The following is a 23,412-nucleotide window of genomic DNA, read 5'->3' on the forward strand; positions in this document are numbered from 1 at the left end:
GGAAAGGCCACAGCATGTTCCAGAAAATCAGAGTGTCACTAAACTTCAACAATTAATGGAACCCCCTTCCCCTAGGAAAAGTGTATCACCAACAAGGACAAAAAAATCATATTTGCCTCTGTTTTTCCCAGAAGCATTTTCAAAGTTTGAAGACATAGTCATTAGGAAAATAAAGTAGAACACAAGAATTCTTTCTCCAATTGTTCATGCAAGTATAGACATCAATATGAGAAATGCTACTCAGGAGGACCACAAATTCAAAATGAGCCCAGGCAATTTTGCAAGACATGTCCCAAAATAAAAAGGACTAGAGATGTAGCTCAGTGGTAGAGCACTTGCCCAACATGTGTAAGGCCTTGGGTTCCATCCCCAGTACTAAAAAAGAAACGATTTTTTTCTTTAAAAATTTAAAGCCATGTTCAGTGGCACACAATTGTAATCCTAGCTACTTGGGAGGCTGAGGCAGGAGAATCACAAGTTTGAGGCCTCAATGACTTAGTGAGATACTGTCTCAAAATGACAAATGAGGGGCTGGGGATGTGGCTCAAGCGGTAGCGCGCTCGCCTGGCATGCGTGCGACCCGGGTTCGATCCTCAGCACCACATACCAACAAAGATGTTGTGTCCGCCGAGAACTAAAAAAAAAATAAATATTAAAAAAATTCTCTCTCTCTCTCACTCTCTCTTAAAAAAAAAAAAATGACAAATGAAAATGGCTGGGGATATAGCTCATTGGTAAAGCACTCGATTTCAATCCCCAGTACACATACACAACCTTGACCTTAAGTCTAGCCAATAAAAGACCCAAATCAAAAGAAGGAACTTGAATGGTCTGGTTCTGGTCGTGAACTCACTGGAGGCATCAGAGTACAGAGAATGTGACCAGGCTCAGGGTGGGTTAAAAATACCAAGACTCTGGCCAGCATGGACCCCGCAGGGCAGGCAGAAGAGGTGGGGAGTCTCAGCAGGGTCCTCACCACTCAAAGCCAGACATCAGCTAGTACGTTCTAATTAAACCATGCTGCTGAAAAACAGGACACCCTTTCCTAATGATTTTTTTTTTAATTTTTTAATATTTATTTTTTAGTTCTCGACAGACACAACATCTTTGTTGGTATGTGGTGCTGAGGATCGAACCCGGGCCGCACGCATGCCAGGCCAGCGCGCTACCGCTTGAGCCACATCCCCAGCCCCCTAATGATTCTTCATTCCTAAAAATAATTTAAGAATAATTTAATAAATTATTCTTGAGAGTGAGAAGCAGTCGTGTGACTTCAGCAATAGTTTTACTATCTTAAAATATTAAGTATTTTAAGATGTCTCAGTGGTTTCTGTATTTCCATATACCCTTCCATCTCGTAATCTAGAAACAACTGCAATAACCCTCCCGGAAAGTTAACTGCGGTCATTTCAGTGATCGAATTGTGAGCGAGTTTTAAAAAACATATTCTTTGTTGCACTGTTTAATCACGGACAAGTATTTGCAAAGCCAATAAAGTCATTTCTTTTAAACGGGGGCAGTGGTGGCATTGTGTAGGCACTCAGCAAAGCTGCAAACTACATCTCCCAGGCACCCCGACCGGTCCTGCGCGCTGCGTAGGCTCAGCTCCCGGATGGGCCGCCAGCGCGAGGCCCCTTCGGCTTCAGGTGAACAGAGGGGGCCGCTGCTCCCCATCCGGAGCCAGCCAGTCACAAGCCGAGAAGGGTGTTGGGGACGCAGAGATTCCGCGGCCAAGGCTGAGCGAGCATGCGCTTGAAGACAGTTTGTGCGCGCGCACGCGCGCGCACGCCCGCGGCTCCGTTCTGGGTGTCTGTCCTGCTCCAGAAGCGCGCAGGCGCTCAGCCGCCGGGGTCCCCTGGGGCCGGGTGGCGGGATACACTCACGTGAGTCCCGGGTAAAGACAGGAACTGACCTGGTGGCCAAGCAGAAGTGAAAGCAGTCTAGAAGCATGGTGTTGCAGTGACTAGAGCCAGACCTAACCGCACTGCGGCTGGGGACTTTGGCTGCGTCCATGTGCACGGTTCCTTGGATCCTTCCCTCCTCGAATCCTTCCCGGCGTCTCCAGCCTCCCCTTGACTGGTGTCCCAAGACCTTTCCGTTTATCCTAGGAGAAAGCCCCCTGTTGCTGTGAACTCCCACTCACCTCAAGGTAGGTCTCTCTCAAGTGAGCCCCTGACTCCCCAGACCCTCCTCTATTCCTGGATTTCCCAGCCGGGCCACCCCTGTGCACTGGCAAACCTCAAGCAGCACCCTGGCCTCTGTCCAATGGCCACCAGAGTACCCTGAGGGAGACATCAGGCTCCTTCCTAAAGGCCCATATCCTGTCTTTGTGTTTGTGTGTGTGTGTGTGTGTGTGTGTGTGTGTGTGAGAGAGAGAGAGAGAGAGAGAGAGAGAGAGAGAGAGGCAGACACACCAGGGATTGAACCCAGGGGTGCTTAACCACTGAGCCACATCCCCAGCCCTTTTACTTTCTGAGTCTTTGCTAAGTTTCTTGATGCCTAAATTGGTGAGGCTGGCCTGGAACTTGAGATCCTCCTGCCTCAGCCTCCCCAGTTGCTGGGATTACAGGCATGCGCCATAAAACACTCATCTATGATAATCTGTTACAGCAGCAGTAGGAAACTGATACATGGCCTTTTCTTCCCAGGTGTGGTAAACACACTGCCCCCAGGCACTGCCATCTTTCCTGGCACCTCACTGTCCTGGAGAGGGCGTGCACTCAACGCTGATCCCCACTGCGAGATGGGTCTCATTTCCACTGAACAGAGCTGGCTCTGTGGCCATGTCAACCACTAGGAGGTGGCAGATGAACCCACATGGGTCAGCTCAGCCCCAAGACCCCAAGACTTCAGCTTATGCTGCTGTGGTGGGTAGGAGCTCTGCAGGAACCCTATGAAGTCAGCATCTCACCTCAGGAGACTCCCCAGGTGAGACCAGAATTGGTAGGATGAGCCCAGTCAGCCCCCAGCCATGAGTGAAAATAACACGGAATCTTTTAAAGTCACTCAGAACTACACAGCATGCGACCTCTGTGGTGACCGTTGGCACTTAGCTCCCACTCTGCCCTGGGATGACTCTTGTGTGTTTCCCTGGCCCAGAGCACCCCAACTCCCACATCTTTGTCAGAGGCCTCAGGAGGGGGAGGGATTGTGATGTTCCCCTTCCCCAGGACCCTGTCTGAACCCCACCTCTTAGATCCCCTCCACCAGTCCCTGTGGCTCCATGGCCTGCCCTCCACCCACCCTGGGGATCCTGACAAACAAATGGGACAAAATTACATTGAACTGGAAAGGGAGTGCCCAGCTGGGTGATGTAGGTAGGCTTCCTGAAGGAAGAGGAACTTTCACTGCATCTTACAGTGAGGGAGGCAGAGAAGCAGGAGGAATGTTCAAGGGCAGCAGGCACCATATGGCCAGATCTGCACCTCAGCCTGGGCTCTGGGACAGCACTGCCTGTTTGCCAATGTGTGCACGGTCCAGGTGGCTGTCACCTCCTCTCAACCCAAAGCCCCTCACCAGCCCTGCCCTCGCAGAAGCCCAAGCAACCCCTAAGTCGGTCACTGAGTCCAGGGCCACCTCCTCACACTCCATCCTGCCAGCCAGCAGGGCTGGGAACCCTCCCTCCTTTCCCTATCTCCCACCCCCAGGCCCCTCCAGCTCCATCGCCTCAAAATGCAGCCTGGATTGTCACCCTGGCTCAGAACCCTTCTGCAGTCCCACGCCTTGAGACCAGGCAGTTATGGCTCCAGCCTAAGGCCTGGGGCCACTTGTCCAGCCAGCTTCTCAAGGCCACCCCAGACCCTCTATGCACCCTAGTCCACCTCCAGGTTCACTTCCAGAGCTGGGAGCTCTCTTCCTCAGGAAGCCTCCCTCTGTGTGCCTCACCCAGCTGCCCCACCCCCACCCTGCCTCACTGCTGGGTCCTGGAATCCTGTCTGGGCCTTCAAAGGCAGGACCAAGGCTCTGGAGGTGCTGTCAGCCCCAGGGTGGGTCGCCTGGCACCCAGCTGCCCAGGTGCCCCAGAACTTCCTCCTGGCAGCATAAGGCAGGCCTCCATCTGCCGGCAGGACCCTCTGACCCTCACCCTCCAGGTGGTGGAGGCTGGGGCAGGACCCCTCCCAGCAGCCCCAGGGCACCAGGCAGGCAGTGCTTTGAGGCCTGTTTTCTCCCTGGTGAGACACAGGGACACAGAGGTTTCCCCCAAAACCTCCCCACGGAGAAGCTCTGGAAAGCTGAGGTCCGAGAGCTCCTAGGAGCCGGGAGGCCCCGAGGCTTGGCTCTTCAAAGTCGCACTCTGCCAGAAGGGCGTGCTCCGGGCCAGGAAGTCGTAGAAGGCATTAGTGGACTCAGCAGACCTGGGTGGCTGTGCGAGGAGCACGTCCTTGTCCACGTCTTCAGACACTAGCTCTGCCACCATTTGCGTGATGGCCTGCGGGCAACATTGGTGTCAGGGGCTGTGTGGGCAGGGAGGCACAGGGACTGGGCAGATGAGGCCAGGCACAGGGCAGCCTGCCCGCCCACCACACACCCTGTCTTGGGAGGGGGTGCCCAGCATGGCCAGCCGCCGGCGCTCATCGATGCTGATGCTCCAGTGGCGGCGTGGGCGCCTGTGCTCCTGTGGCTCACACACCTGTGGGGACAGGACAGGATGGTGCGGGCACACCTGGGGCCTCCGCTCCCCTTCCCCTGCACACAGTGAGCTCACTTAGCCTCCCCGCTCCCAGTGGGCGGTGGCACGTGGCACCCTGGGCACCTCCCAAGTTCCACAGTGTTTGTCCCTAGGCTTACAGTGAGGGCTGCAATGTTTAGAGCTAGAAACGGCCTCCAGGACCCTGGGCACAATTACTACAGGGGCCCAGGCTGGGCCAGAGTCGGTCAGTCGGCCTGTTGTGCACCTCCCAGAAACGCTGGACTCGAGAGACAGACCCCATACATCCCCCAGTCCCCTCTAAGGTGATATGCGGGGTGAGGTGAGGTGATGCTGCTGGTGAATGCACAGGAGGAGGAGAGGTACAGTGCAGGAAGGCCATCCATGTGCAGAGGAGACCGGAGGTGGTGACCAGCAAGAGGGCCAGGAAAAGGCCAGGCACACCTGCAGGGAGAGGCCAGCAGCAAGTCCCCAACTTCCCAGTGGGCAGGCCGTCTGCCCCATGGGTGGAGGGGCATCTTCTCACCTTCTGGAAAGGGGAAGGTTGCCACGCTGAAGACAGCAGGCAACACAGCCCCGCAAAGCCCTACTCAGAAAATCAAACCTCAACAACCCCGTGCCAGCCGCTCTGCGGTGGGCACATGTCCAGGGAATGAAAAGCAGGGACTGGACAGGTGTGTGCACAACTCCATCCATAGCATTGTTTTCAGTAGTCGAAACATGGAAACCCAAGTATCCATCGAGGGATGTAAAAGAGACAAGGGGCCAACCACACAGGGGAACATTATTCAGACTCAAGAAACTAGGAAACTTGCTGGGCGTGGTGGCACATGCCTCAGCTACTTAGTAAGGCCCTCAGAAACTAGCAAGGCCCTAAGCAACTGAGGGAGACCCTCAGTCTCAAAATAAAAAGGGATGGGGATGTGGTTCAGTGGTTAAGCACCCTGGGTTCAATCCTAGTACCAAAAAAAAAAAAAAAAGAGAGAGAGAGGAGAGCCCCCAGTTCCATTATGCTAAAGTGAACCCTCCAGGGATGAGCTTCACCAAGCACATACATCTGCACAAGCATTGCTTTGGGAAACAGGGCCGGGCCTCCCAGGGCAAGGGACACTCAGAGAGGCATCCCAGGAACAACCAAGCACAGGTCCCTACTGACACTGCCGTCCTGGGAAGCAGATGGACCCATGAGCAAGGGCAGGAGGGTATGGAGAAGGGCCACTCAGAGGACAAGACTGGTTCTTCCACATGAAACACTCCATGGGAGGTAGGCCGGGGGTCCCTCTGTTTTTTGTGGTGCTGGGGATGGAACCCGAGGCATCAGTGCATTCAAGGACAGCACTCTACCAGCTGAGCTATGTCCCAAGCCCTGGTGTTTGTTTTGGTACTAGGGACTGAACTTAGGGATGCTTTACCACTGAGTTGCATTCCAGTGTTTTTTGTTTGTTTGTTTGTTTGAGATGGGGTCTTGCTAAATTGCTAAGGCTGACCTGGTACTTGTGATCCTTCTGCCTTAGCCTCCTGAGCAGGGGCCTGCATCACTGAATCTGGCTGTTGTATCTATTCTTAGCCCTGTTTCTGTAATTGAATTGTACACCTCCCCTTTGTGGTCTTGCAGTGCTTCCCCTAGAGTTTCTCTTCCTGCCCTGATGATGTTACTCCCAGAAGGGGTATATTCTCACAATATGCTTGTGTGAAGTGGGCTGGCCTTCTGTGTTTCTTCCAGGAGCCTGAGAACAGCAGGCCCTAGGAGGAGCACCAGGAGGGGAATGCAGAAGACACACAACCCTGCTGTTCAGGTCCACGAGCAGAAAACAAAATGGAAGTTCACTATGCATCACTAGAATTATGGAGCTGCTTGTTACAGAGCATCAATGCTGACTAATGCAGGACTGAAAATAAGATACAGAAAACATTTATAAAAAGGAAGATGGAGAACTATTCCTGTTGGGCCAACATACAACTAACAAACCTTGAAGAGAGAGAAAATGAACTCACACACACAACACGCACACATGTGCTTTTCCCAGAAACTAAAGGAAAAGGCCCCAGTCAGAAAGCCCCCACCCAGGGCAATGAAAATAAATGCCTCCCCAGAGTACATTCCAGAACTCTGACAGGCAGAGAAGCTTTCAGGGAAGAAACGAAGCACAGGGCTGGGAGCACAGCCTGTGCAGCTCTTGCCTACGTGCTTCAGGCCCTGGGTTTGATCCCCTCCACCACAAAACAAAAACAAACCAAACAGTGCACAAAGATCCAAAGTCCAAAAGTTCAGGGCATCACACAGCAGCCCTGGAAACCAGAGGTGATGGGGCACTTAAGAGTCCTGCAGGAAGAGCCTCTCCCACCAAACACGCCACCAATCAAGCACCATCCAGTGTGGAGCTGAGTAATGGAGCTCACCTGAGACCTTCAGCACCCTGTGAGCCCCACCGGGGGAAGCTGCTGAGTGGTGTGCTCTGGAGTCAACAGGCAAACAGAGAAAGCAGGGCCAGGACATGGGCTGCTGAGGAAGACAGAGGGTGACAGCCAGGGCCTGAGGAGGGTCACTGCCCATCCTCTGTGAGAGGACCTGCAGAGGTGTGTTGTGAATTTGGGAAAGGACTGATCATCAGTTCACAGAAAATAGAAAAGAGGAGGCAGGAAGGGAAGAAGTGGGGAGGAACAAGAAGGGTGTGGACAATGCTCACTATCACTACAGGGCCAGTGGTGCAGCTGACAGGTGTGATCTGAGGGCAGAGGGCAGAAAAGGGTGGTGCTGGGAGTGTGTTGCTTGGGCCTTAGCTTCCCCGGCGGGAGAGCAACAGAACCCAAAGCTGAGAACTGGAAAGGCAGCAGCCCAGGGTGCAGGCTCCTATAGCCCAGGGGACGGCTGCCCTACAGGCAGAGCCACCTGACAGGACAATCAGAGAACTCACATCTGCCGAATGTATGGGACAGTCACAAAGTCGGTCATGATGTAGGCCACAAGCAAAGCAGGTCCTCCCACACATTACAGATGCCACAACAAATCTGTGACTACGACACAGTATAATTAATTAAAAATTACTAATAAGCCAGGCACAATGGTGCATGCCTGCAATCCCAGTGACTTGGGAAGCTAAGGCAGGAGGTTACCAAGTTCAAGGCCAATGGGGCAACTTTGACCCTTTTCCAAAATGAAAAATTGAAAGGGCTGGAGGTGTAGCTCAGGGGTAGAGCACCCCTGCGTTCAATCTCTGCAGAAAACAAACACAGGTCACTCCTATTGACACAGACATTCCAAAACACCCTTCTAATTGACCCCAGAGTGAAAAAGAAAATCAAGGTTGAGATGTAAATTTATTAGAAATGAACAATGAGAGAAGGACATACCAAAACCCATGAAGGGTGGCCAAAAATGTCCTCTGAAGGCACTCTATACCTTCAAATGCATCATTAGAAAAAAAGTTCTGCAATGGCCAAGCAAGTCACTTGAGAAGCTAGAAAAAGAACAAAAGAAATTTACTGAAAGTTTAAAGATGGAATTATGGTAGATTAGTGAATAAGTTAAAAGAAAAAACAGTGGACAATAATCACAAATGGATTCTTTGAAAAGCCAAAAGAAGGACTGGTCTTCTCCCACATGCTCACCTATCCCACACGCAGCCATCTTTCCACTCATGTTCAGGGTCCGTTCAGCTTCTTCTTTCAGAACTACATGTCATCACAGGTTTTACCCACTTTTCTATTCAGTCTGGTTTGTTTGGGGCTTGTTTTCTTGTAGTGCTGGGAATGAAACCTTCCCTAAGCAGAACCACACAGGTAGTCTGCCTTCCCTTGCTCAGGAATATCCATGGGTCTGCACAGCGGTGTCGGTCCCTTTCACCATCGTGTGAACCAAGGCACAAACCTGGGCTTGTTTGAACCCAGGGGTACTTAACCACTGAGCTCGGCAAGTGCTCCAGCACTGAGCTGCACCCCGAGTCCTCTGTTCGGTATTCACGACAGTTTTCTGACAGTTTGCAAGCATCCCTTCATAGACACTTGACTGTTTAAAGATTACAAGTATTTCCTTCCAGAATGTCATTTAACATTTTTATGTCCTTGATTGTGCCATAATTTAAAAATCTGTTAGGCTTTTCCTCCAAGGATTGTACGTCTGGCCTAAGAAAGGCATTTGTTACTCTGGGATTCTAAACACTTTGGCATCTCCAGTGCTGCTATGGTTTGGGTTAAATGCTGTGTGTTTTAGAAGAAGTGGGGGTTCACTCTGCCATGTTCTAGGTGGATAGCCAACCATCCCACTACCACTTATTGAAAAGTATTTCCTGCTGCTTAGAAATTCCACGCAGAAATTAAACCTCCAGATTAAAAAGTGATATGGGTCACTTTTTCTTCTTTCAGTACTAGGGATGGATCCCAGAGCCTTGCACATGCTAGGCAGAGCTCTACAACTGAGCCACCCTCCGGCCCACAAGTGTCACTTTGACACCCATTTGTCCTAAATTGTGCAGGTATTTGCCACTTTCTGCCCCAATACCACACAATTTTAATTGCTAGAGCTTAGAGGAGGCAAGGACTTTTATTTCTGTTGCACAGGTTGGATGCCGTGGCACATTCCTGTAATCCCAGCGGCTCAGGAGGCTGCGACAGGAGGATCACAAGTTCAAAGCCAGCCTCCACAAAAGCAAGGTGCTAAGTAACTCAGTGAGACCCTGTCTCTAAATAAAATACAAAATAGGGCTGGGGATGTGGCTCAGTGTCGAGTGCCTCTGAGTTCAATTCCTGCCAAAAAAATTGTTGCACGGTTTCTTTCTTTATAAAGTAAAAATTTTAGACATATATTTTAAGAAATATCTTATTGTCAATGAACTTTATTTATTTATATGCAGTGCTGAGAATCAAACCCAGTACCTCACACATGCTAGGCAAGTGCTCTACCACTGAGTTACAACGCCAGCCCTACATGTATTTTTTTTAAGTTAGATTTTAATGTATATATTACCAATATTACTTTTCCATGTTTTTAAACTCTGAATAAATAGAGCCACACTGCAGAGATGATTTGGTCAGTTGCTTCTTTCACTCAGAAATACGCCCATTAAATGGGTCCATGCTCCGTCCTGTGGAGCAGGTATCAGCACAAACAAATTTGCTGAATTTGACACAGAACGTGCAGTAAACTGGCGGCTACTTACAGTCCATCCCCCACTCTGGGCTGGAATACTGCTGTTCTCCACACATTCACGTGGGTGGAGCAGGATCTGGTTATTCCCAGTCCCCTCCACCCCTTATTTTTTTTTAAGTTGTCAATGGACCTTTATTTTATTTATCTTTATGTGGTGCTGAGATTCGAACCCAGGGCCTCACACATACTAGGCAAGTGCTCTACCACTGAGCTGCAACCCCAGCCCTCCCAGTCCCCTTGATGAAGCCATTCTTTCAACTGGAACATTCAGTCCACGTTCATTTGCTGAACTGAATGCCAGATAAGTGGCTCTATCCGCTTCTCACCTAATGCTTTCTGGCCCTTTTGCCTGTTTGCGTTTCTTGGTTGGTGCTTCATGCTTCCTTCTGCGACCACTGCATGTGGTTTCTGTCCCATCTTCCCTTCTCCTGTGGGGATAGGGCTCTTTCTATTCTTGGGTGCAGTCACAGTGTACATGCAAAGCCAAAGTCCAATATTCCCAAATGGCGCAAGACCCAGAGGCCTTGTGTCTAAGCCACTGTGGTAGGTACCGTACCCCAAGCAGGCTCTGTGACTGACACCCAGTGATTGTTTGAACCCAGGGGTACTTAACCACTGAGCTCGGTACTTAACCACTTAACCATTGGTGCTCTTTTCGATCTCCCCAAAGACTTGCGTTTCACCCTCATTCCTGGTCTACTTCACGGCTTCTGAAATCACTGTCTTCCTCTTTGAGGTCTGTCCTCAGAATTGATATGAGAGTCTATGGGGGCACTGGGGATATGGCTCAAGTAGTAGTGAGCTCGCCTGGCATGCGTGAGACACTGGGTTCAATCCTCAGCACCACATAAAAGTAAAATGGAGATATTATGTCCACCTAAAGCTAAAAAAAAAAAAGAAAGAAAGAAAAAAGAGTCTATGGATGCACAAGACCCTGGGTTCAAACCCCAGCACCACAAAAAAAAAAAAAAAAAAAAAAAGAGTCTATGGAGGATGAATTCTTTTTTGTTTATCACTTTCATTATTTTATTTATTTTGTGGTGCTGGTGATTGAACCCAGGCCCTCATGCATGCTAGGCAAATAAATACTTTACTACTGAGTTAAGTCCCAGCCCTTTATTTGGTGGTACTGGGAAATATACCACCAAGCTACACCCCTAGCCTATTTATTTATTTGAGACAGGATCTCCCTAAATTGCTGAGGCTGGCCTTGAACTTGAGATCCACTTGCCTCAGTCTCCAGAGTCACTGGGATCACATGCATGTCCAACGATTGTCCTATATTTATCATTTGAAGTCAAGTGATAATTTGCCTTCTCTGTGGAAGATACTTATGCCAGGCAGAATTTTTTTCTTTTCTCTCGGCCTACATGTGGTACCCTCTCTGTAACAAGCTTCCACAGCCTTTTTTTTTTTTTTTTTTAAGTCCCACTGTGTGCCCCAAGCTGGCCTCAGACTCTCAATTCCCTTGAGGGGTTCGGGTCACACATTCTATGGCTGCCAACCAAAGGTAGCTGTCAAGTCCCTCTGCTTCCTCTGCCTGCCTCTGAGAGACTTGTCTCTGGACCCTGCAGGACCACTGTGATGGCTCGGGCTTGGAACCTAACTTAGGCCACTGGGCTTTGCTGGGCCGTCCAGGACAAGGTCTGATCACCACCGACCTCCAGAGCACATCCAAGGACTTGCACATGGATCAGCCTCATGTCGCCCCCTCCCAGGTTCAGGAGGGATGACCAGCGTGAGAAAAGATGCTGCAGAGATGATGGAGTGTGACTTCCAAGGTCACCTGCAGAGCCCTGGCTGCTTGCACTTGGCTCTCACTCCCTCTGGGGGAAGCCAGCCACATGCTGGGAAGACACACAGCCTGCTGTGTGGAGATCTGTGGTCAGGATCTGTGGCCTCTGCCAGTATCCAACCCCGACCAAGTGAGGGAGTGCTGTGGGCACAGCCTTAGTCCAGCTTTCAGAGGGACTGTAGCTCAGACTGACATCTTGACAACCTCCTGACAGACCACATCAAGGCCACCCAGCTAAGCAGAGTTCCTGGCCTACAGAATCCAAGGCAAAATATTGTTTCAAGCCACTAAGTTTTGGAGTTACTCTGTTTATGTAAGAATGTATAACTAATATGCCAGCAAAACACTATGTGTATCTAGAGTAAAATTTTCAAGATTCATGAAATTTTGTTTGTCCATCCATCCCAGGGATGGAACCCAGGAGTGCTTAACCACTGAATTACACACTTAGCTCTCTTTATTTTTTGAGATAAGTTCTCGCTAAGTTGCTGAGGCTGGCCCTGAATTTATGATCCTCCTGCCTCGGCCTCCTGAGCTGCTGGGATTATGCGTATGCACCATGGTGCCCAGCATGAAGTTTGTTTTTTGTGTTTTTTTTTTTTAATTTTTATTTTTTAAAGAGTGAGAGGGAGAGAGAGAATTTTAATATTTATTTTTTAGTATTTGGCGGACACAACATCTTCGTTTGTATGTGGTGCTGAAGATCAAACCCGGGTCGCACGCATGCCAGGCAAGCACGCTACCGCTTGAGCCACATCCCCAGCCCTGAAGTTTGTTTTTTTAAAAAACTGGGATTGCATTGAATCATGTTTTTGAAACTTAACAGGCTTAAACCTTAATAATGGAGCCAGGCATGGTGGCACCCAGCCCGTAATCCCAGCAATTTAGGAAGCTGAGGCAGGAGGGTCACTAGTTAGCCTGGGCAACTTAGTGAGACCCTGTCTCAAAAAATAAAAGGGCTAAGGATATAACGCAGTGGTACCCCGGGGGGTTCAATCCCCAGGGCTGCACACATGCATAAAGTAAGATTAACACCTAAAACTTCTCGTCTTGTGAGGTATCTGTGTATTGCTCAGCTACTCAGTGCTCCTCACAGAGGTATGTGGCCAGGGCTGACCGAGTGCTGCCACAGTGAGCAAGAGTCTTCCCAGGCTTTTCTGACTGTTTTTTTCAGGCTATTGAAACTAGGGTTTCACCCATAGCAGCTACTCAAGCCTTCTTTCATTCAGGAGTATGGAGTTGTTAATTGGCTGGGGGAGGGTGTTTCTAGGTAGAGAAGACCTTGTTGTGAACAGTGGCCTTTTCATCTTTCCTGCCCTCCCTTTCCTGGAGTATGGACACCATTCCCATCTGCTGGGTGGGAGCCAGGGTGGAAGCCCTGCTGGCCATTTATGCTTCTGTGGCCAGGCTGCAGAGCTGAAGGAGGAGGCAGGAGTCCAGTACTTTTAGTGCAACACACTAATTCCTGAATGCCCCTGTCCAAGCACGGAGCTCTCTCTCCATCTTCAAGGACCTGTGATTCTTCGGCAGTATTTAAAAGTTACCCTCAGGAAGGTTTTGTACACTTTTTAAATTTACTACTAGTACTACTATAAGTGGCCTTCTTTGCCACTTTTTTTTTTTTTGGCCTTCTTTTTTAAAAAATTTTTTAGCTGTTGATAGACTTTTATTTTATTCCTTTATTTGTATGCGGTGCTGAGGACAGAACCCAGGGCCTCACACATGTCAGGCAGGTACTCTACCTCTGAGGCCCAGCCCAGCCCGTGTGTTATCTTCTTGAGCCTGCTATTGGGTCTGTAAAGGCTACTAACTTCCCAACCCTTTTTCTGTGGATGGATTCCAGTCAATGCCTCTAGATTGATCAGGACATGGTTTCCAAACAGGGCTGACTTCACATGTCTGGTGCTCCATGGCTGGTCATTACAACTCCGGGGGAGGAAAGGCAGACACCGGCATGAGGACAGAGGGAGGTGTATGGCTTCTACCTGCCCGGCCTGCCCAGTGGTAACCCTGGTGCACCCCAACCCTGGTCCCAGTCCTGCAGCTCCCAGCTTCCTTACAGCACTACCACCACCACCCCTAGCCCCCCACGCTTCTACTAGCTGTCATTAAGCACAAGTGTGACAGCTGGAGCTTCACCCACTGGTCTAGGCTGGTGGTCTGGAGACCCTGTGCTGGGGAAGACCTCCTTGGCCTGATGTCAGCCCAAGGCTGCTCATCTTTGTGAGCATGTTCTGGCACCATGCATGGCACTGGGGGCTGTAGTCAGGCACAGCAGAGGCAGTGGCTCTTGAGACCCAGGTTGGGAAAGGGGAGGGATGAAGGACTTAAGTTAGCCTGGGAGGTGACACCGGAGAAGAGGCCAATTAAGGGAAGATCTGGAAGAAAAAGATTCTACATCCAGGGGACAGAAAGTTAGAGAGGACAGTCTGGGTGCCTTTCAGGGCCACAGTCAGAAGCAAGGGAGAGGACAAGGAACTTTGCACAGGAGCAACCCTGGAAGGACCCAGGTGTGAAAGACACTGCAGTGTCTCCTCCTGTCCCTGCTCTCTCTGCCACAGGGCCCTGTGATTTGCGCAAAGCTAGCCCAGGCCCACTCCTCCTGTGTACCTACTGGCTATACCACCTATCAGAAGGCAAGTCCCTCAGTAGCTAAAGGGTCTTGCTGGTCCCTCACTCCAGTGGCCCCAGTACCCACATAAGGAAATACCCAGGAGGGCACAGTCATGCAAGCAGCTCAGAGAGCCTTCTTACTTTCCCCCCACCTTTGACCTCAGTGAACACACGTGCTGGACACACACAAACCCAAATGCATGACTCAAAAGGCTCCCTGCACTGTCTGACTGCAGGACCAGCACCTGGCAGCCTGGGAGACCCTTGAGCTCCTGTCTTACAGAAGTATGGACCTGTCTGGCCTGGCTTTGAACCTTCCCTAAGCGGAACCACACAGGTAGTCTGGATTCCTGGGCTCAGGGAATGCCCATGGGCAGGCACAGCTGGGCTGGTCTAGGTCTGTCTGTCTCACTACTGTGGGAACCAAGCACATCCCTGCCCTGGAAGCTTGTTCTCCCTCCAATTCAAGACACTCTCTTGGCCAGGAGTGAGGGGCACTGGACATCTTCCCGACCTCGGTGGGCCTCCACTCTGCCCGGCATAGAGAGGCAAAAAGGGTACAGGATGATGGGGAGAGCATACTGCCCCTCTGTCTCCATTCAGGCCCCTGTATTCCCTGCCTGATTCCCTCCCCAACTAGCCCACCCAACGTCTGGGTTTCCAGAGGTGGCCTCCTCTTACTTACCCAGTCCTGCGTTTGCAATCCGTGCTGGTTACTGCTCTGGGCACCCGGTTGGCCCCTGGTCCTAGACTGGCCCCCAGGGGGAAAGGGCTGCCTATGCTCTTGAGTGGGCTGTGACTGCTGTGCCCACAGCTGCCTGCTGTCCATCTTGACCCTCAGCAGGCTGTGGGTCTTCACCTCTGAGGCTCTAGGGGAAGGATCAGGATCAGGTGGGGTAGGGTCCCCAAGGCTCCCAGGGCCCCTTGGTCAGATGGCAGGCAGCAAGTTAGGCCACCTTCCAGCCACTAACCAGACTGTTGCCGGATGGCTGGCCCCTGTGAGCAACATGCTCCTCACTACTCCTGTGGCCACTGCCCTCCACATCAGCATCCCAAGTCAGAAGCCTCCGCCATCTGTTGTATCCAGCCCGTTGTCTCCAGCCCTGGCTCCTAGCACCAACCCTCCGCCATCCTGCTCCTTGACCTGGCTTCACCACACCTAAGGCTCAGGCCTCAGTCTCCACTCTCTGGGGGTCTGTGCTGAAAGGGAGGGACACAGGAGGAGAGAACAAGATGCATGTTGGAGAGGGGAGGAGTAGGCCCAGTGGGTCCCAAAACCGTAAAAGCTGGAACAACTGGGGAGGTGAGGCCCTGAGACTGGGGTGGGGGTAGGGCATAGAGACCAGCGCTGTGGGTCCTGGAATGGAGGAGCAGGGTCCTATGGAGGTACTGAGAGGGTCAGCGGGGTCCTGTGGGGATGTAGAGGTTTGGTGGGGTCCTGTGGGGGTACAAAGAGGCTGGCAGGGGGTCCTAGAGGGAACAGAGAGGCTCTGCGGTGTCCTGCAGGGGTACAGAGTGGCTTTGGGGGGTCACCAAGTAGCTGGGCGGGATCCTCTGGGGGCAGGACGGGCCTCTACAGGCCTCTGCAGGGTCCGGTGACAGCAAGGCTGGCTCTGCGGGGTCCTGTGGAGGCGAGGCTGGCTCTGTGGTCCTGTGGGGGCAGGACGGGCTCTACGTGTCACTGGGAGGCCCTGCGGGGTCCTGTAGGGAGGGGGCGGGCTCTCGGATCCTGTAGGGGCGGGGCTGGCTCTGCGGGGTCCTGTGGGGGCGGGGCGGGCTCTGCGACGTCACAGGGAGGCTCCGCGGGTTCCTGTGGGGGTGGGGCGGGCTCTGCGGGGTAACAGGGAGGCCCTGCGGGGTCCTGTAGGGAGGGGGCGGGCTCTCGGATCCTGTAGGGGCGGGGCTGGCTCCGCGGGGTCCTGTGGGAGCGGGGCGCACGCACCGCGGCTTCGCGCGGCCGGAGGGGCAGCCTCTTGCCCCGGAACTTCCGCCCGCAGGCCCCACCCCGCGGGCTTCGGGTTCGGCCTGCCGCGCTTGCGCCAGCCGGCCCTGGGCACGTCTGCTCTTGCGCAAGTCTGCTCCCTTGTTCGCAGAGAGGAATAACGCAGTTGGGCGGCATGAGTGCCCTCAGTTTATTAGTGTCGCTTCAGCACCTTAAAGTCGTCCACATGGGACAGATTAGCATCAGCTCCTCGAAAAGCTATTTACATTAATTTTGCTTCCCATTAAAAAGGAAAACTAGCAACACAAACACTGTAGAAACCAGTCACAACGAACAGGAGGGGGCGCCCACAAGCCAACTGGGCCCGCTGGCCCCTCCAGGACCCCACAGCCCGGGGAGGGTTGGGGAGCCTGTAGAGTCCGGCGGCCTGGCTCTGGAGGCAGTGGCTCGGACGTTTTCATGAGGACATCGTTCGGAGACGCAGGTCACGGACGGCCAGGTCATTCAGGGGTGGGGACAGCGCGGCAAGGCCACCAGCCCCCGCACAGAGGTCCCCACCCCACTCGCGTCCAGGTGCTGACCGAGGACCCTGGACTGCATGCCCAAATGAGACAGTGGCAAGGCGACCAACCTGGAGAGGGGGCAGGTCCCCACCTTCAAGGATAAAGGTGGAGCCTGCCCAAACCTCTCCGACAGCGGTGGCCCCGCCCAAAAGGAGCCTGGTGTTACTGACAGCGACTAGTGGCTTAACCTTGGAGACTGGTGGGGCTGAGGCCTGAGAAAAAGCACTCACTTCTGACACACACTCTCTACTGCCCTCATGGCCACACCGCTGAAGACAGGTTTGGCTTCTGGTGGTCCATCGAGGGGACAAAGTGCTTTTCCATGAATCCTCATAACAGCTCCATGAGGTAGGCAGGGGAAATGTGACCTTCCTCTTTAACCAACAGGGAAACTGAGGCAAGTAGTGCATGTAGTCCAGGTCTCCATTTGTTCCTTCCTGGCACAGGGCCTATGTGGTGGTGGTCACATGGTGCTCAGGAGCAGCCCAGATGGGTGCTGGACCCAGGGCCAGCTGCTGAAGAGGCTCTATCCTGCAGGGTGGAGCCTCAGAGCCACCTGGGGAAGAGTACCCAGGGAAGTTTTCCCCAGGAAAGGGCTGCCCACAGCCAGGTAATCTGCACAGTCTCTGTGGCCTCGAGGATAGAAAGTTCAGTCATCTCTTTTCCACCAAGAGTGACCTTTCGGAAGAAATTGGATGGCCATTCGAACTGAGAGCCCTGTGTACTTCAGCAGGGTGTTCTCTGGGGCCGTCCCCTGCAGGGCACTCTGCTCACAGGGCTCCTCTAAGCCACATATCCATGTCCTATCACTAGCCCCCTAGAGAGGGGCAGGTAAACAAGTAGATCACAGGTAAGAAAAATAGGCCATTCTCACCCCAAGGAAGGTGGTCCTGCATTTGGCACTGTTTTCTGAGCAGAGCCTTGTGCAGCTCTTGTTCTTAGGGTCACCAGTGTCCCTGGGAAGGCTACAGCTTCCAAGGGGATAGGAATGGGTGGGCTCTTCCTGTGCAGCCTGCAGGGTTCGGGCATGTCGGGAGAAGCGTGTCTGAGGCAGCACCCCTTCCTGCTGGTCTGTGGAGCAGGTAGTTAGGTGGGTGACCCTATTGCCGTTCAGCACACTCCTGTCCTGCTGCAAGGGAAGGCAGAGGGCAGGGCTGCCACCCAGGATGAGACCCAAACGCAACATGCTGCTCCAAGGAGCATGGCCTGGAGGGCGCACAGCGCTGAAGGGGGTGCCTGGCTCCTGCAGTCACCTTCTGCGATCAGCCTGCTTGTCAGAGCCTGCACTGGCCACGCCATTGCTGCAGGTACCACACACACCTGGTTGCCTGTTCCCCAGTTCACCATGATCCTCAATCTCAGCCCAGATACCCACACGGCCAGTTCTGGATGCTCTAGGCCAGCAGGCAGGGCAGGGATGGAGGGTGTGGCACAGCAGGCTAGTGTCTGGGCACTTGGCTTCAGCCTCAGACCAACCCCTGCCACAGCTCACCATTTCCCAGGCTGGACACTAGGACATTTGCAGGGACCAAGGCTCAGTCTGGGACAGCACAACACAGAAGCCTAGCAGTATCTCAGGAATAGCTGAGGGACTGGAAGGGGTGAGGTGGGTGGGCAGGACTGTGGTTCTGTGGAGCCCCAAGGGGACTTCATGAGAGGAACATCTGTTTGGCAGCTACGTCGTCACATGTATTTGAGAGCATTAGAAAGATCTGCTACTATAAAATCTCCCCCACAAGGCTGGAGTTTATTGGGAGCTGTGCGTGGATGGTGCTGGGGGTGGCACCCCCCACACCTGGAGTCTGAGCATGCCTGTGACCCTTGGCCCCTGGCCACCAAGCTCCGAGGCCTGTGCCTGCCCTGGGCTCCCTGAGGAAGCAGATCCTGTCTTCCAGGAAGGAGGACATGAAGGCAAGAACCTTTCTTGCTTCACGGGCTCTGGGTGGTTCCTGAGGCCCTGGACACTGACCTCCACCTTCCAGCCTCCCTGCTCCAGCCGGACATTCTGGTTAATAAGCACGGCAGTTACTTGGCGCCCAGCAAGAAGCTGCCCCTTAGTTTTCAGGCTGTGAGTACATCTGTACTTAAGATGGTTTGTGTTTTTGACAGTCTGTCTGTGTAGTAAACTGCAATGTTAACAGAAATGTAGCTGCCCCTCCAGCAGTGGCCACCACGGGGCAGTAAATAGGCGCCTCCAGTGTCCCACACCACCCCCACGGTGGGCAGGGCTAGAAGGTGGCCTTGGAGTGTCCAAAGATGCAGATGGGGAAGTGCTTCACATGGGACGACCACTGAGCAGCCAGCTGGAAGAACTTGACATCGCTGCACTCCACGCCATCGATGAGGACTGCGAGAGAGGGCTGCCTGACCACCTGCCCGCCGGGCTTGCCCACCCACAGGGCAGTCCCTCAGGAAGCTGGGCTGCCGCCAGAGTACAGGACCAGGATCCCAAAGCTGGAGGCGCCCACACCCTCAGGAAGCCCCCTTGCCAGACCCTCTCTGCTACCCACCCTCCCAGGACATAGGGTCTCTGGGGGCCTCAGAGGAATAGCTGGCATGAGCCTCAGCCAGATGCTGTTTGTCCACCAGACCTACTCCTCTCAGGTCAGGCCAGAGACTCTGTCAGCCCCATTTAAATATCCCCACTGGCCATCACCATGGGAAGACCGGGGCAGTTCTCCACCTGGAAGCCATGGGTCTGCCCTCACAGGGAAGGAGAACCCTGGGAGCTCCACACGGAGTCCAATGTTGTCAGAATGCACCCCGAGAAACACTTAACTCACACGAATTGCTCCTTGACAACAGAAAGGATTGAGAGTTATTTGAATGAGAAGAACTGTCCGGTACACCCAAGGGCCTCATCACCGTGTGCAGAGAACAGTGTGACGGGCGTTTCACAGTATGTCCTGTGGTAGCTAAAAAAGCTGCTCCCGGCCGCACTGCTCTGCCTGCACATGTGACATAACCCCAGGGGCCCTGGGGCCCCAGCGGGCCCCAAGTCACCACTGCCCTGCAAGGGCCTGTCTTACCCCGCAGCATGTTCTGCTGGTGCTTGGCTGTGCAGATCAGGCGGCTGATGCCCTCGATGCACTGGCTTTTGGACTCCACATCCTTGTCCTTTGTTTTCTTGGGCAAAAACATCACTGGGAGGAAAAGGGCCCTGTTGTCATCCACTGCTCCTTCTGGGCCAGGCTGACCAGAGCCGCCCTGCAGCAAGCAGGACAGGAGAGCAGTGGCCAGAGGGCTGAAGAGGAGTTGAAAGGGCCTGGCTGGCTACAGCTCTCAGACCCCTGTTATCTACAATGCCCAGCTGCCTGCTGTGACCACAGGCAGACACCCTCCACCTGTCCCGTGGCCTCCAAGGGAGGCTCTGGTCAGAAGTTGCCAGATCCTCAGTGCCCCCTAAGGCTCACTGTTGTCTGGTAGACCCCCCTGAAGGCCAGCCCTGGGCCCCTTGGGTGTATGGGGAACCACACGTGGGTGGTACTAGGAGGTGAAGGCCCTCATCCCCAATTCTCATGGACTGTCCCTCTTCCGCTGTGCAGCCCTGTGCAGCCTGCCCCCACCTCACCCTTCTTGTTCTTCTCCTTGGTGACCACAGTCATGGACATGGTGGGCGTGGCTGCAGCCTCACCACTGCTGGGCAGCCTGCTGACCTGGAGGGACCGGAAAGTGCACTTGAGCGTGTTTTTGGTGGTGGGCAGGTCCTTCTTCTCGGTGTCCTTCTTCCTGTCCGTGGGCTGTGCCGCCGTCCAGTAGTCCACCTGTAGCCCCATGAGCTCGGCGCCAGCGCCCTGGCTGTGAGAGGCAGAGGGAGACACTCACACTCAGGGCTATGGTCCTGGGAACAAGGCATCACTGTCCTCACTGGCAGGGAGGTATGCCAACAGCTGGACGGCCAGACATTCTGAAGAGCTGTCTGTTCACGGGACCCATACCATTGCCATGCCAAGGAAACCCACGCACTAGCTGGGCAACTCAGACTAAGCACCCCCTCAGGAGGTGTGGCCAAGTGTGAATCGGCAGTTGGTGAAGCTCAGGGAGGGCCTGCTGGAGGGCCCTGGATGAGGGGCCAGAAAGTGCAGTGTGAGGAGCACACATCTCCAACTTGGCCCTGGAGAGACGCAGGGTGGCCTGGCAGGACACCAGTTGGTCCTGTGTGGATGGTCCGAGGAGCACGTCTCCTCTGCCCCCGCCCCCCATGCTCTCTGGAAAGCCTCACTTGCAGAGCCAGGTTCATTTATAGGGTGGCGGCTCCTGCCGTGGTGCTCGGTGGGGAACAGGTGCGCCTGATCTGTGGCAGCAGGTGGCCAGCTAGGATCGAGCCCTCAGACTCCACCACAGGATCTTAGCCTGGGCCTGCCCACAACTTTCGGGGTGCGACATGGGGTCAATGCCAAGTCAGAACAAGTGGGACAAGAGCTGTGTGTTTACCTGGGGGAGGACAGGCCTCCGCTCACTGATGGGGAGGACGGTGGTGTGGGCGAGGCCTCCTTGGCCGCAGGAGACGTGGAGGTGGAGGGTGGGGTGGAGGAGAGCACACTGGAGCCCGAGGGTGCTGCGTCATCAGAGTCGCCTTTGGAAGGAGTCAGGCCAGGTGAGACCGTCGGCTACAATGGCCCTGTGCCTAGGGCCTCCAGACAAGGATGCAGAGAGGTGGCCAGCAGCCCTTTGGGCAGGTGGGATGGGCAAGGCAGCCTACAAGGGAGGCAAGGTTCTCTTCCGTGACGGAGGAGAGCTGCCTGGCCTGCTGCAGCCTGGAGCGTGGTGAGGACAGCAGCTCTTACAGACCAGAAGCAGCAGGGCTGAGCTGCTCCTTAGTACAGCAGAGAGGTACCCCCTGGGCACAGGGCACCACCAGGACCTAGGGGCACTGGTTCACTCATATAGGCCTCAGGGGACGAGGTTACCTGATGTGGCGGAGGATGGTTCCACAATCCCAACCTTCACAACCTGGAACAAGAGATGCCGGCTGGAGTGTCAGCCAGCCCCACTGCCCTGCCCACTGCCGCCCTGGGAGGCTGGCCTGAGGGTGCTGGTGAAGAGGCAGGAAGCTGCTCCAGAATCCATGTGGGCTGCTGGGGACCGTGACAGGCCATGTCCTAGGCCTGTGGCCACTAGCCATGTGAAGCTGTGTCAACTTAGAGCGCATTACACTATCAAATTCAGGGCTTGGCCACATGGTAACAAGTCAAGGGTCCAAGAGTGCTGTGTACTCTTGTCACTGCAGGAAGGCCTGGGTGGGGGTGTCTGGATGAGTTCCATTCCTTACAGGGGACAGACCTACCCTAGTCCCTTCACTGGGCCAGGAAGGCACCTACCACATGCCATGCAGACACCTCAGCAGGGCAGGGTCACAAAGGGAAAAGGTGGCAGTGAATGGTCATGGAGACTTGGGGCTAGGAAGAAGCACGAGCACCTCTCAGTCTTCTGCAGAGGAAACAGCAGAAGGCCACAGCCACGCAGCCTTAGCAGGCAGGCCAGGAGGTGCCCTCTTGCCTCAGCACTTCTCCTGGCTACTGGGTTGGTGCTGTCTGACCCCTTGCTGATGCCCAGGACAGGCTGAACTGGACACTGGTCCTAACCACAATAGAGTCATCACTGCTTCTTCACATCTGCTAGGGGAACCAATAATCCTGGGCCCCCACTCCTTGTCACAAGGACATAGTAGTGCACTATCATGGAAGGACTTAAGGCATTACTAAGCTCACATGGTGAAGAAGGTTCTGGAACACGCAGGTTAACTTGAAAGCACTGTTAAGAAAGGTACTTTGGTCGGCCACCATTCCCAGCAAGGTGGAGCTGGCAGTACTCACCCCAACAAAGGGAATGAACCTCTGGGAGGACTCTTCGTCAGGGCTGTGAGTGAGATAGAGAAGAGTTATTCTCCCTTGGTATAGCCCCAGCCCCAGCTCACCATCCCCAACCCTGCCAGCCAGTGCTTAGATTCTTTCCAACAGGCTGACACATGAGAACAGTGAACAGAGCTCTATAACCCTGGGCAGGAAGCCATGCAGAGCCCTGCAGCTGGGAGGAAGGGTCAGAGGACATGACTTCACGGGGAAGCTTGCCCGTCCATCCCAAGTGCCTGAGGCATGGCAACAGCTCAGCCAGTCCTGTCTGCACTGCTGGCCCACCAAGCTGGTTCCCTGAGTAGCTGGAGCTTCATATGCCCTGTGGGCCCCAGAATATCTGGGGAACATCTTGGGCCTTCTCCAGTAATTAGAGTGGCTGCCCCAAAGCAGGGCACAAAGTGCCTCCTCAAGAGGCCAGGCCTTTGGCCCTAGTGCCAGTGTAGATGCCAGTACTAACACAAGTAGAGCCCAAAAGTGTGACTCCCCAAGGAGTTGACATGTTGAGCACCTAGGGCAAGGGGGCTAGACTTGGCTCCATACAGCATCTGGCAGACCTATAGCCTCTCTTAGCAGTGTTGGCCACAGCCCCTCCATCACGGGGATGTGGAGGGTTCCAGGGCAGGCACCAAGGCGATGAAAACTGTCTTCTCCTCCTGTGTACATCCACCACACTGGCCATGTGGCTCGTCTCCACAGAGGGTCCCTGCCAGCTGGTCCCCAGTGACCTGACGAGCTCTCCCACGGGCTGCAGGGCCAGCACAGAGCCACGGCTCTATCAACAGCAGGAAAAGCAGCCCCTCCAGACTCTGGGAAGGTCCACCAGGCAGGTCTGGTCCCAGTGCTTGACTGG

General features: G+C 53.9%; 2 protein-coding genes and 1 long non-coding RNA gene across 11 annotated transcripts in view; 1 reads left to right on the plus strand and 2 right to left on the minus strand.

The window, feature by feature from the left end:
- The first annotated feature begins 1,475 nt into the window (after window positions 1-1,475).
- LOC113194425 (uncharacterized) lies at window positions 1,476-12,010 on the plus strand. Of its 3 annotated transcripts, XR_013343713.1 has the most exons (4): window positions 1,476-2,149; window positions 2,649-2,928; window positions 6,372-9,298; window positions 11,369-12,010. It is a non-coding gene; the product is annotated as an uncharacterized LOC113194425 (long non-coding RNA). The 3 variants fall into 3 exon arrangements; XR_003302280.2 differs by lacking the exon at window positions 6,372-9,298 and having other exon boundaries at window positions 1,486-2,149; XR_003302279.2 differs by lacking the exon at window positions 11,369-12,010 and having other exon boundaries at window positions 1,486-2,149; window positions 6,372-10,705.
- On the minus strand, window positions 3,211-15,750 carry Tex22 (testis expressed 22). The gene is given in 3 exon segments (XM_026405516.2): window positions 3,211-4,630; window positions 14,888-15,397; window positions 15,736-15,750. Coding segments are annotated over 2 exon segments (525 nt in total). The 5' UTR covers window positions 15,032-15,397; window positions 15,736-15,750; the 3' UTR covers window positions 3,211-4,249.
- Window positions 15,751-17,037: 1,287 nt separating this feature from the next.
- Window positions 17,038-23,412, minus strand: part of Pacs2 (phosphofurin acidic cluster sorting protein 2) — a 76,179-nt gene continuing 69,804 nt past the window's right edge. For 6 of the 7 annotated variants that reach the window (XM_077800337.1, XM_077800334.1, XM_077800336.1 and 3 more), the window contains 6 exons: window positions 22,524-22,566; window positions 21,618-21,660; window positions 21,142-21,283; window positions 20,279-20,505; window positions 19,737-19,850; window positions 17,038-19,054 (listed from right to left, as the gene is read on the minus strand). In XM_077800337.1, the coding sequence (XP_077656463.1) occupies window positions 18,936-19,054; window positions 19,737-19,850; window positions 20,279-20,505; window positions 21,142-21,283; window positions 21,618-21,660; window positions 22,524-22,566 (688 nt within the window). In that variant the 3' untranslated portion in view covers window positions 17,038-18,935. Of the gene's footprint in view, window positions 19,055-19,736; window positions 19,915-20,278; window positions 20,506-21,141; window positions 21,284-21,617; window positions 21,661-22,523; window positions 22,567-23,412 lie in introns of those variants that run through there. The other variant, XM_077800338.1, reaches the window with a different exon arrangement.

The sequence above is a fragment of the Urocitellus parryii genome, chromosome 6 (genome assembly GCF_045843805.1).
Source record: "Urocitellus parryii isolate mUroPar1 chromosome 6, mUroPar1.hap1, whole genome shotgun sequence".
In the NCBI taxonomy this organism is placed as follows: Eukaryota; Metazoa; Chordata; class Mammalia; order Rodentia; family Sciuridae; genus Urocitellus; species Urocitellus parryii.